General features: G+C 39.7%; 1 protein-coding gene across 1 annotated transcript; it reads left to right on the top strand.

Annotated features, from left to right (window-relative positions):
* The first annotated feature begins 992 nt into the window (after positions 1 to 992).
* Positions 993 to 10,283, top strand: FAM221A (family with sequence similarity 221 member A). Its single transcript, XM_060248658.1, has 7 exons — positions 993 to 1,277; positions 3,010 to 3,183; positions 4,202 to 4,392; positions 5,242 to 5,448; positions 8,108 to 8,215; positions 9,221 to 9,309; positions 10,082 to 10,283. Exons 1-7 carry the CDS (start codon positions 1,213 to 1,215, stop codon positions 10,136 to 10,138), a joined length of 891 nt encoding a protein of 296 aa, XP_060104641.1. The 5' UTR covers positions 993 to 1,212; the 3' UTR covers positions 10,139 to 10,283.
* Positions 10,284 to 13,583: the final 3,300 nt, after the last annotated feature.

Genomic DNA, 13,583 nt, shown 5'->3' on the forward strand with positions numbered 1-13,583 from the left:
GCAGTGCCTCTTTGTCAACTAATTAATAAAAAGGCAACTGCTTTCTTACTGAGTGCTGTGTAGTGGGGGTACAGACAGTGTGTGTTCCAATGGGCTCTGCTAGATATTTGAAAGCTATGAAATCACTAACAGGCAAGGGTTCCAAGTTCAGATTGTATTTCTAAAGAGTACTGCACCTGCAGTACCCATTATGTTGTATTGGGTAAGGGAGACAAAAGACTTTTAAGTAACAACCACTTCCTTACCAGTAGAAAAAGTAGGAAAAGAATGCCATATGTGAAGGTTCCTTGCTAGAAAATTATATCATTTTGTTACGTTAAGGCAAGATTCTGTATCTTGTGGAGGGCTGTAGTGCTCCTAGACAGATTCCTGCTGGACCTTACACTAATTTAACTCAGTCAGCATACAAAAGCCAGCAAAATAGCTTGCCCTCCTTCAAGGGCACTGCAGGTCCTGGACTCATCTACTAAAAGGCTGTCTTGGGTAATTTCAATAACTGTGAATTAACAGAACCATCTGTAACTAATAAATTTAATTTGTTATTGTTGATCTTATGCATGGCATTGATTTGTCTGCAATTCAGACCCTTGCCCTTAAAAAAATTTAAAGGGGCTGCCATTTTAATTTATAGGAAAGTGGGGATTAGTTATAAAATAGGACAATAAGCAGGACTAAGGCTTGTTCTGAACCATGCAAGAGAGATATCAGAATAGCGAGAGGGCAAAGTGCATCGTATCACTTTAAACTGCAGGAAAAAATTAAGTTTGTAACGTTTTCCCCAAGCGGAAGCCCCTTCAAATTAAAAACCATGGACTGTTTAAAAAAAAAAAAAAGGCAACGTTCTCACCCAGCTCCAGGGAATGCTTAATGTTGGGAACGTCTAAAAATCGTTCTAAGTGGTACTTTTCATTAGTTCTGCCACTACAGCACTCTGTCCTGTTACAAAGGCCGACCTCGGGCACTTCCCGCTTTCCTTCAGCAAAACTAACATTAGCTTTCAGAGGCGCGTTACAACCGTCTCCTCCCAGCAACGGCTGAGCTCCAACGGGCGCCGTAGCAACGCTGCACTCCTTGTGGCCAGGAAGGCGCGCCAGAGAGGCTGGGCGAGCGGCCTGTCCCTCAGCCTGTCGATGCGACTCCTGCTTTCGTGAGACACCTTGTCGCTTTGCCAGCCGGGAAGCAGGGCAGCGGGGACCCTTACTTCACTTCGTCATGGAGCGGCTGACGTTACAACCGGGAGCCGCCGCAGCCATAGACGAATACCTGGAGTACAGAAGGTGAGGACAGGAAGGCTCGCCTTGTTCCGGAACAAGTAAATAGCGGGATAGGCGCGCTTTTGTGGGAGGGAAATGGGACCTGGAGAGGCTGCTGTGCGATTTCATTTTCAGCCTCGGAGCTGTTTAGGGCTACAAAATTTGAAACTAGGTCCCACTTGCGGAGGGAGCCTCTTCGTGAAAAGCCCCCCCCCCTTTCCTATACGAACTATTGTCAGCCCGCCCGCCCCCTTGCCGCCGGTTGCATGGTCCCCGTGCCTTTTGTTGCGCCTCGTATTATTACAACAATTTAAGGGAAAAGCTGGGGGTTGGGGGTGTAGTAGTGCAGATAGAGAAATGCGAAAAGTTACGCCTGTTCATGAGGGGCACCCCTGTGTTTCTCCTTCATTTCCCTCTTGAGAGTTCCGGCACCTCTTTTTCCAGAAGAAAACCCTGGCGTAGTGTGGAGAGAAGTTATCAGGCCAGAAGAAAGATTCCTCTGAGAGTAGCTATCTACATATCAAAGGGATAGTATCAACAGTTGAAGGGAAGGATGGTCAAGGTCCTGGTCTGTCTGTCTCTCTGACTTTCTAAAGTCCTCTTCTCAAGTTTGAGGCTAAGAGCAGGACCCGATCGACATGTTTTCTGAGGGGGGGGGGAACTAAAAAATGGCACCCCCCTTATGGGCCATTTTATCTTATGGTCCCATAGAATACAATGGACTCCATACTCAATTGGGCGCTACTCTTCCGTCCGTGCCCGGGGAAAGCACCCCCACCTAAATCCAGCCCTGGCTAAGAGACATCACAAAGCCCTTCGCTTCCAACAAAAACAATGGAAAGTAGAAAACACCAGGGCGAGTCGCACCTTGAACAGTTCCTCTGACTCTTGATGCAGGAAAGCCAAAGATGGTGTGAAAAGCTACCAGTACATATGAGAGTGCTGCTGGGTCAGCCACATGCCCAATATCCTGTTTCCCAAGGTAATCAGACAGATAGACAACATATACCAGAAGGCCACAAAGCAATGAGAGGGGTCCAAACTTCCCAGTTTTGTTGCTACCCTCACAACTTGAATTCGGAGATCTGCTGAGAATGGAAGTTCTAGTTACCCATAATGGGTGATAGCCATTGATGGAGTTGTCCAAACTCCTCTCAAAGCCAAGCCACTATGCATCTTTGCAGATTGTGCATGCAAAAATAGGTAAAGTGATGTCTTTCATGGGACCAACTTCTGCTGGTGTGAGCTAAACAAGATGCTCATGAAGCAGAACAGAAAATTAACTAATTATAACTTTTATGCAAAATAAAGTGGTTACAGAGTTTAGTCTTTTCTTATAAAATGCATGATTAGTAATGCAGCCTTTAAAATATTTACATTGTTTTAAGTGCTTTGAAATCAGTGGGTTTAGAAGATTGTAGCTCTATTTAGGATTGTTCTGTCAGTCTCATAGTGAAAGCCTAAGAGACTTGGACATATGTATATATATTTTACAATGTAGATTTTAAAATTGAGTTCTCAGACTATTCCCTCAGAGTAAGCTATTGTTAAGTATAAATATTCTATTACATTTATAACTTAATGATAATAGAGTTTCTAATACTGCACCACAAGAAGACTAAGAAACTCCTAAATTTTTCTGATTTGAAACTACCCAATATTTTTCACAAGATATTACAGCCTTATATGTGTTTGGTGCATTATTAAAATGTATTTGAGTGTATTAAAATACAATGGAATTAATACTTGTTTACAGAATTGTAGGTGAAGATGATGGAGGAAAACTCTTCACCCCTGAAGAATATGAAGAATATAAGAAGAAAGTGTTACCAATACGGTTGCAAAACAGATTATATGTGAGCTGGAGATCACCAACGGGGATGGACTGTAAACTTGTGGGCCCAGAGACTCTGTGTTTTTGTACTCATAGGTGAGGATTTGAGTGCATCCATTCTGTATATCACATGCCCCTTTTAAAGAAACATTCTGAATTTTCACTTCAAATTCCAAAGCCAGTGTGGCATAATGGTTAATAGTGTTGGACGAGTAATTGGTAAACTTGGGTTTGAATCCCCACTTATGCCATGGAAGCTCACTGGATACACTTGAGCCAGTCATACTCTCTCAGCCTAACCTACCTCACAGGGTTGTTTTGAGGATAAAATAGAGGAGAGGAGAATGATGTAAGCCGCTTTGGGTCCTCAATGGGAAGAAAGGCTGGGTACAAATTAAGTAAATAAATAAATTTCTGGAAGAGTTCAGTGTTGTGTATGGTATTATATTTCTGTTTGAATAGAGTTGAGAATAGATTAAAAATGGAGTCTTCAGTGTGGTGAAAGTGTCAGCTTGACACTCAGTTCTTATTAAGTTCCAATCCAGAAGTAGATCTTTGCTGTTATATTGAGGGTTTAAGGTTTTGACTTTTTATATTTTATATATTTATTAAATATTTTAATACAGTAATATAATATAGGCTCCTATGTTAATACCATTCCCTTTTTGGTTCAGACTGACCACATGCTCAATGTTAAAATGTACATTGCAGATTGTTCCACATAGCAAAAAACCTGCTTCTATCCCCCAGGTTCTCTTATGTTGCATGGAAGGGGAGGATGGAGGAGAAAGAGTCTTGCTTTATGCCAAGGGCAGGATACTGGATTCATCTGTTTCCTGAGGTTTTGAAACTTAGTTTACTAAGAGACAAAGAGAACTTGTAAGAGGGCTCAGTTTTACTTTGTGCTGGATTTTGGAGATATTCAGAAGCAGCAAGAACCTCCCAGTGACACTGGGACAAAGTAAAAGATCAATCCAGTCCTTTTTCCACATCTTAAACATATCAGAAGGTTTCTGGGTGGAACAATCCCAAATAATGGCTGTTTAATGAGACCTGTTAGTAAAATATTTGAATGCTATTGCTTTGAATAAATTATTTTTTACACTTTTTCCAGGTATAAACAACATAAGACAGACTTTAAAGTGATTCCAAAAGAACGTCCTATTTGTATACCTTGTAGGGTGAACCAATGCCCATGCAGATCTTATCACTTTGTCCCTCTTAATGGTACACAACCTATTCGTTGTAGATGTAAGCACTTTGCTGATCAACATAGTGCAGTACCTGGCTTTCCATGTAATTCATGTAAGTGAGAATGGATAAATACTCATGTATTGTATTAAGAACATAGCAGCCTTATCTTTTAAAACTATGCCTTTTTAGACTTCGTGTAATTATAACCATGTGCACTTATATGTAGATACTATGTTCTCTGCCTAAAATGTTTTGCAACTAGAACATTCATGTTCATAATTCACTATAAACATTTGCAGAATGCTACATATTTTTTAATATGGTCTGCATCCAAAACTGGGAGTTTGAATACTGACTTTATGAAATATGCCCAAGATATACTTGATACTCCACACAGAGATTTTACTCTGGTTTCATGTTTAAGCAGGGGCAATTTTTTTTGTATCATCTGCACAGTGTCTTCCCCTAATTGTCTGCTTTCTTTGTTTGCCCCCACTTTTGCTGCAGTTGTTTCCAAAACTGGTTTGGTAGTCTTTTGGGAAATATTGCAGTCAGAGTACTTTTGCATGCTCTTTGGTGCACATTTTTGGAGGTCCCACCCACATTAACATTATTTTCCTTGGCTCATTCCTCTGTAGCTGCCTCCCCCTAATTCCACTGTTTTGTCAGTTGCTGATTTTAGGCTTTCATAATATGTCAGTTAACAATATTTTGCCAATTACTGATCTTTTAAAAGAGCCTGAAAAAAACCCTTCAGTGGTAGGGTATAGTGGCTATAGAGGGGCTGGGACAAAGAAAGTGTGGAGAAAACTTCTAAGTGAATACTACTGTTGGTGCAGATGCCTCTGCATTCACAGTAGTAACAGAAGGATCGCCAAGTGGAAATGCTGCTCAGAAGGAAGACAGTTGAAGATGTCACTCCACTCGACTCCCTTCTGAAATATATATATTTTCCATTAGGTTCCAAATGTTCAGGTTTTCACAGCTGCTTTACTTGTGGATGTGGTCAACCAACGTATACTCATGAAACAGTGGTGGAAACTAAAGAGGAGCGCTTAGCCCAAGGAAAACCTGTGGGGCAAGATGTCCCTTTTGCTGCAATGGGAGGACTAACTGGCTTTAGTTCCCTAGCAGAAGGCTATATGAGACTTGATGACAGTGGGATAGGTAAGTACAGACGACTACTTTTTTTTGTATGTTGATAGATCCAAAGTATTTTGGAGAAATTTATCAGATTACTACTTCCACATGATTTTTAAGTAATATACTTACAGAAATGTCACTGGGATAACCCTGTTTGATTGTTGCATAATACAGCACTATGGTATGCATTCTTTTTTATTTTTTATGTGTTATATGCTGTCACTAATTGTCAACTTTTGTAATTCTATTTTCTGTAAATCATGTCTTTTTTTTTTGCATTGTTTCTGATTTGTAGATCTAGTGCTGTTGTATAGCTTCTCAGATGTCCCATGCTATTGGGTTGTATTAATTTATACCATGTAATTCACCTTGACTCTCAGTGAGAAAAGTGGGTCATAAATAACATAAATAAAGAAATGTTTCTTACAATAACATCTGATTAGGATGCTTCTTCAGCTCCAATGGGTAATAACCTATGGTGTCCTTCATGCTCAGTGTGATTTTTAACATCTCTCTGAAGGCATTGGGAGACATAATCTTGAGTTTTGGAGTTGAGTGTCATTGATATTCAAATTACACCTGTGGGGAAATACCTTGCAAGCCCCACTTCTGCCCACATGAGAGCAGGCTCTCTTCCCGGAATAGCCAGCTTCTCTTTGGGTAAATTTCTGCTGCCACCTAACATTAAAGAGTTATTCCTGCTAAAGGGTTAGCACTCTTAGTAGTGTTGGCATTTAAGGGTTTTGCCTTTATTTTGCATCTCCTGCTTCACTCACATCATCTAATACAGGGACAAAATAAAGCACTCACACACTTTGGTAATGAAGAGATCAGCTGTTGTCTACCACCCCCCTCCCCTGTGCTTCTCCTTGAGGATATGACATCAGGTGGTAATGGCCATTGGGGGCCCGTATTCTGTCACCATTGACCTTCACCAGCTGTAATGAACAGGTGTAAGAGGCATGTGGTCGGTCTGACAACGTCCAGGATCCTGTTAACATTGATCCAAGAAAGCTGGCTGAAGTTGTCCAGTGCCAAGTCCAAAGTTGGCCAAGGGGCCTTACTTGTATCAACAACGGCGGGCAGGTTGTGGCAGAGTGACAGGACTTTATGTGCAAAAAAGCTCGCAAATGCTTTATGGCTGAATTTCTAGTATTTTGGCCTCTTCCTGAAAGGCAGGTTAAAGACATTTAATTACCTTAAATAATTGTGCCAGGCAAGAGCTAGCACAGGGGTGGACAACGGTAGCTCTCCAGATGTTTTTTGCCTACAACTCCCATCAGCCTCAGCCAGCATGGCCAATGGTTGGGGCTGGTGGGAGTTGTAGGCAAAAAAAACACCTGGAGAGCTACCATTGACCACCCTTGACCTAGCAGATGGCAATGGAAGCTGTAAAGAAATCTTTTTGCAGCTTCCACTGCATCTCATAGGTTTTCATAAATGACCTATGGCAGTGCCTCCCAATCTTTTTGACACCAGACCCAGTTTTGTGGAAAACAATTTTTCTATGGACCAGTGGTGGTGGGGGGGTGGCACTGGGGTTTTGCCACTCCAGGCTGCCCCCCCTGCCTGCACCCTGTTTCTGCCCCACATGGGGATCTTTAAATGGGGGGGGGGAGACTGGGGCTGCTTCTGCTGCCTCCCCGCTAGGCGACTAGGTGGCAGAAGTGGCCAATCTGCCTCCCCCTCACATTTAAAGACCCCCCAATCAGCTGATCAGTGGGGGTCTATAAATGAAGGGTAGGTGAAGGTCACAGCAGTGCTGCACCTTCTGCCCGCCCAGGATTCAGGCATACAAAAGAGGTGGTACAACCTCGCTCCAAGGAGTGGAGCTGTGCTGTCTCTTTTGTCCGTTAGGGTCCTTGATGGGCAGCAGGGCTGCTCTGCCTTGTGGCCCAGTTGCTAACAGGCCACGGACTGGTACCAGTCCATGGTCCAGGGGTTGGGGACCCCTTACGTATAGGATATTTCAGATTCATCATGAGTCTGTTGCCACACTTGCTCTAGTCTTGTAATTATACATAAGTAAGTTCCTAAAAACAAAGCTCCTAAGATCATTATACAGTATATAAAAATTAAGAAGCAGGCTCATCCATTGATGTACAATTTAAAATAATGTTCTAAAAGGGCAGCAGCCATATAGTTGGCTAGCTTTTGGAGGCTGATTTTACGGGAGAATGATGTTTGTGGAATTTGTTGCTGTGTTTTGTTCCAATGAAATAAAATATAAAACTATAGTTAACCAAACCAATTAATTAAATTCAGCCTTACCATGTACATATTTAAATATAGCATATTGACATATCTGTTAAATCACAATGTAGACAGATGTTCTGTCCTTGAGCTATTTCTTTGCTAACTTCACTCGAAGATAGAATGACATCTATCTGTTTATATTTCAAGCTGTTTTTATTCTTCAGTATTCTTTATGGACCTATTTGCTATAGCACGGGTGTAAACATTAGCAGTTCTTAAAATTCCCCTTTTTTCTTGAGCTCTATAACTGATCTTGAAATCAGGCCATTAAAGATGTGTAAAATCAGCTTATTTCTTCAGACAGTCTTAATTTTTGCTTAATAAACATCCGGTATTTAAAATTTTGGCCTTAATTTTCTCCAGTAACTATAACATTTAAAAAACTGTCGTGGTAACCAGTTTGTGCTTTCTTCTCATTTAATTCAAGGGTCACCTTCAGCTCAGTTTCTAGAATCTCCTGTTACCAGCACAGACCATCCTTTTTTAAGAGCATTCCAAGGACCTTCCATACAAACAAACTTCCAATTAACAGATGGTAATGAGATTACTGTGTGCATGTTTAAAATAGATTCAGGTGGTTAGGTGTGTTTATCTGAAGCAGCAGAACAAAGTTTGAGTCCAGTGTCACTTTTAAGACAACCAAGTTTTATTCTGGGTATATGTTTTTTGTATGGCTTAACTGACTGCATCACTAAGCTCTTTAAGAAGTTTATTTTGGAAGAAATGTTGCCTTTATTCTGAAGACATAGGTGGCCAGATTTTAGTTTAGCACATGTTTAAAATGTGTTTATGTATCAATTTATGAAATAAACTAGGGGGGGCAATCCTAAACACGCCTATTCAGAATCCTTTTCAGGTATGTACAGTGGGCTTACAAAGGGGTTCTTAGGTCTGCACTGCAGGAGACTGGAATGCTTAGCTAAAGTACCTTGTACTGATTAGCAGCATTTACATACACATTGAACAGGTAAAGCATTCAGGGGATTAATGTCTATCAAGTACAGGAATTGCAGGACAGAAAAATGCACAATATTGAAAATGGATTCTGCAGTCCTTGATATTCTCTTGAAACTAGCTGTTTTCCAGTGTATCTAGCTTCCAGTAGGCTGGTGGGAAGTAGGGAAAGAGGATGATTTGTGAGAAAATCCAGTGTACTCTGTACAAGGAATACTACTTTTTCTCACTTGCAATTTGTCTAGGACATGACTTACCAGTTGGAGTTGAATGTTTGTATGTTTTTGGCCTGAAGTATTAGGAATGAATAGTGGCAAATGAAGAGTTCGATTTTGAAATATTCCCATTACTACCAAACATCCAGTTTCATAGCAATAATGTTTTCATCTTACTCAGCAAACATGCTGGCTATAGAACACTAGTGACTCTAACAGTGTTTGTTTATGAATAAGTTTCTTTGATTTCAAAGAAACTTTCTTCTAAGGAAGTTTGCTTAGTATTTCAAATGAAACAAACAAATCAACCCACCCTCCCAAAACTAATAAAATTTAAAATACCTTTTAAAACATTTTTTTTAATTATTAAGGAGGTGCTAGTTCAGCAATGCAAGTTTCCAGTTTAAAAAGGCCTGAAGAAGATGACATGGCTTACTTTGAAAGGCAATATCAGGAACGGGTATGTGATTTCATACATAATTTAAAACATTTTTTTACCATTGAAAATAATTTCTTGAATGGCACACTTCAAACATTTTTTCTTTCCTCTTAATCATAGTTAAATATATATAAGAAAATTAGTATAGCAGAATGAAACAGCAAAGCAAAGAAGGGAGCTGTAAATCTGCTTTGACTTATAAAAGAGGAATTCCAGTTTTGATTGAAAAAACAGTGTTTTATTTGGCTTTTTAAAAAATTATATTCAAAATTATATGCTCCTTTAGATGATTTAATTCTGTTATGATACAGGAAGCAAAAACAATACCACTATATTTATGACAGTGAAAAATGGTAGTTAGTAAAAACAACAAAAACAAAACCAACAAACTTTATACTAGTAGGCCAGACTAAATGATGTTAAAGAAAATGCATAAGAACTTTTGATTTAGGACTACCAACCAACTAAATTTCACCTGGACTTAAATGGAAAACTGACCAAAAAATACTACTGCTGGTTTTTGGAAGGAGTGTCCATTGTTAGTATTTTCATGATATAAATACATGACGGGACAAAGAACTTAAAAATACAGCAATACTGCTCTCAGTCTCAGCCTTAACAAATCAAAATTTGCCCTGCTTCTTAATCAGCTAATTCAAGCTCAGGGCACTTTACACAATTCTCCTTCATTTTATCATCACAACCACTCTGTGAGGCTGGCTAGGTGGAGTGCCCATTGTTGAAGTAATATTTGATTTTGTAGTTCCTTTCTTTCCCATTCTCTTCATTACAGATGAAAAAAGAGAAGGCTGCAAAGAAGGGGAAAGGATCAGTACCATCAAAGAATTAATGACAATAAATGCAACAAAGGAATTCATTATATTGTCTTTATAAGCATTTTATGTGTTTTCCTTAATGATTACACTATGTTTGTATTTCTGTAATGGATTCTGCTGTACCCAAATACAATTAAATAAAACTGATAGTATCTGTCACTGTGTCTGTTTGTTCTCAGGAAATAATGTGAAATGTTATCCAGTTAATTTGACATAGCCCCTTATACATACATCTTCAATCACACTCAACCAAAATCATCTCAAAAAGACTGCTAATTTTAATTACTTTTATTTAACTAAAAAACATAACCACAGTAGTTTAGTAACAATGTATTTTGTCATATTCAGCCAAAGCGGAAGATGGGTGATAAATAGGAGGCTGGTTTGATCAGTGTATGTATTTATTGCATACAATCCTGTTGAGCCTGTGGCCACTTCTTGGACTGAGATGCGGGAGATAGTGCAGTCACAAAACGGTTCCTGTGGGGACTGAGCCCAATCACAAAAATGGCTGCCAAAGGGTATAACACAATATGCTGGGAAACTGCAAGCTAAGTACCATCATATGATGAAGTCCACTGTCTTTAAATGAATGTCTTTAGGCACAAAGGTGATTGTTCCTGGGTTCTTCTGAAACACCCCGTACTACAATAAGGCACACGAATGTCAGCATTGGCTATTTGCTTTTGGCCAATTGGCACCAGGAAACCATTACTGGGTGCAACACTGGGAATTGTTGAAATACAGGTTCATCGAGTACTTCCATTAAAGATTATAAATAAATAAATTCTAACGAGATGTACAAAATAAATGCTGTGCAGCCTGATCCTGTAACATAACAATCTCAATACAATTCCACTTTATTCAGTGGGATTTATTGGAGTAATTACAGTCAGCAGAATTTATCTGTATTTGCTTATATTGCAGTACCACACAACACCCATTTATTGGTGCACTGATTGGGAGAAGAAAATGGCTTTTGTGCATGCATGTAGAGTTGCCAGTAGGCCTGAAGAAAAATATCCTGCCTCTTTAATAGAGGCTTAATGTGTGGAAATGAAGCTCTTAGCATGGAGATCAATAACATCACTGGGTAAATAAGCTATTTAAGAGGGTAGGACATTTTTTTACAGGTAGTTGGCATTGCTATGCTACATACACACTGGTGAAGTATTCCACATAAACGTTATAAGTAAAAACTTACAGTCTCACAAAATTATATGGGCAATGAGATTTTCTTCATTCGTCACTATTAGCCATATAGTCAGTAGGTACTAATAGCCTGTGGTACCTGTAAAACCATATTTCATCCAGAACTCTTAAAATGTAATAAATATGTTAGCATAGATGAAGAGGATCAAATTTTCCTGGTGACAAAATATCATTTGAATGCTGGGGAAATGCAATATCCCCATTAACACAAGTGTTCTTGGGGAAAGACTGCATCCCAAGGAACAACTTGTTAAGCCTGTGGGCACTTCTTGGATAAGAAGCAGGAGATAGTGTAGTCACAAAACGGTTCCTGTGGGGACTGGGCCCAATAAAATAAAACATGACTGGAAAGAACAATGCTGCAGTCTATATACTAACAGCAGCCTTGTGGACACAAACATTTTAAATATTTGAACAACTGGCAATCTAGTTTTGCAGAAAAGATCTTGATTAAGGATCTTGATTTTTTTTAAAAACATCCTTAATAACCCTGTGAAAATTAATTCAATAGAAAACAATGCATATGCATTATGTATGACTGGGCAGCTGAAGCTTTTCATGACAGCATTAAGTAAATGACATCTCATTAAGCCTATATTAATGGAGCAGGTCACTTTCTCCAAGTAGTTAGCAACCCTAAGTGCACCAGGATCTCACCTTTTGTAGGGCAATACAAAGCAGTTGCTATGACAGACCAAGGAATCTAAAAGGCAAATTAAGAGGTCAAATATCAATGCAGTGCATTTGAACCTGGCCTTTCTAAAAGGAGTTGAGGGTAGTGTACACAGTTCCCCATTTTATCCTCAGAACAATATTGTTTAGTACAGGGGTGTTGAATTAATTTGGTTACAAGGGCCAGATCTGACAAAAATTGAGACCTTGTCAGGCTGGACCATGTGCATCATAAAATGTAATGCCAGATAGCAGATATATAAACTTTATAAAGGACAAACAAAGATTTTTTTAAAATATGCTTAAAAGATAAAACACTCTTGCAATATTTTGTTTATTTAACAGTCTCTGATAACTGACACCTCTTGCTCTGAATTATTGCATCAAAATCTGGAAACAATGTCTGTGCTGTAGCAATCTTGAGTATGCTGTTCAGCTGCTGTTCAGGTGTGTGTGTGTAAGTTGCAAACCTACTTTTTATTTATTGACATTAATTACAGAAATCTCATGGTTAATGCTTTGAGCCTAAGAACCCAGGGAAACACATGAAATGGCTGGACATTGAGTTTTTGTGCATAAGTTGCTTCATGTGCTGGTCAGCCAATGGAGAAAATAAAGGCTTTGCTTTGTAGCTCCTGTGCAATTGAACAAGCCTGGCAAAGCTAGCTGTGATGCAGAAGGAAGCAAGAGAGAGAGAAGGAAGCAGATGACAGTGAGGTGCTCATGTGCCTGATTTGGCCCTTGGGCCGCATGTTTAACACCCTTGGGCTAGTAGATTGGGCTGAGAGCAACCCAGGTCCCTCAGCAAATTTCAGGTCACAAAGATTTAACCTGGTCTCTGAAGACACTAGTCTGACACATTAACCAATAGACCACATTGTCATTAATGGAGTACACTCATTTTACTAATTAGAAGCTTTTAAAAATAAGCATGAAGTGATATTTCAGCAGTACTTAGTATTTGCTTTTGTGTGCTTGTTGAGATATAAAGGCCCAGTTTGAATGCAATGCAGATGTACTGTCTACACACATTTCTTTGGGTGTAAGTCCCATTTAACTGAGAAGGTTCTGAGGAAACATGCAAATAGCAGTTATAGCTGCAATTGCATTCACCGAGGTAAGAGTGAGAACCTGAAAGACCATCTTCAACCATCCATCCATTCTGGTCATTCTTGGAGGCCCTGCTTCAATTGCTCCTACCATCTGAGGCTAGACAGTTGGCAACCTGAGGAAGGGCCTCCTCCTAGGTCTTTGCAGGAAAACGTGGGAACTCCCTCAGGGGGAAGATTGGTTGTCTTCTACCCGCGGATGAAGACTTCTTTTGTTTGACAGGTCCCCTTCATTAGCTTCTATTAGCCCTCCTCCCTGTCTGTGTTTTACATGTTTTGTTTTAAGTATCGTGCGCATAGTTTAAATGCTTTTTAGTATTGAAATATTTGTTGCTTTGGGGTCTGGGGACCCCTGAACCGGGTAAAAAGGTGGCAGGAAATGTTTTGGCTAAATAAACCTTTACGGAAGACCCTGCAGAATTCAGTGGACGCTCCTCAGAAAAGTAACATACAAAAATGGCGCCAC

This window comes from Heteronotia binoei, chromosome 10 (genome assembly GCF_032191835.1).
Source record: "Heteronotia binoei isolate CCM8104 ecotype False Entrance Well chromosome 10, APGP_CSIRO_Hbin_v1, whole genome shotgun sequence".
Taxonomy (NCBI): domain Eukaryota; kingdom Metazoa; phylum Chordata; class Lepidosauria; order Squamata; family Gekkonidae; genus Heteronotia; species Heteronotia binoei.

Excerpts from the sequence above, each read along its gene's own strand:
- FAM221A (XM_060248658.1), top strand. The coding sequence starts at position 1,213 with ATGGAGCGGCTGACGTTACAACCGGGAGCCGCCGCAGCCATAGACGAA. Across the intron at positions 1,278-3,009 it reads GAATACCTGGAGTACAGAAG|AATTGTAGGTGAAGATGATG; the intron begins GTGAGGACAGGA and ends ACTTGTTTACAG. Across the intron at positions 9,310-10,081 it reads AAAGGCAATATCAGGAACGG|ATGAAAAAAGAGAAGGCTGC; the intron begins GTATGTGATTTC and ends TCTTCATTACAG.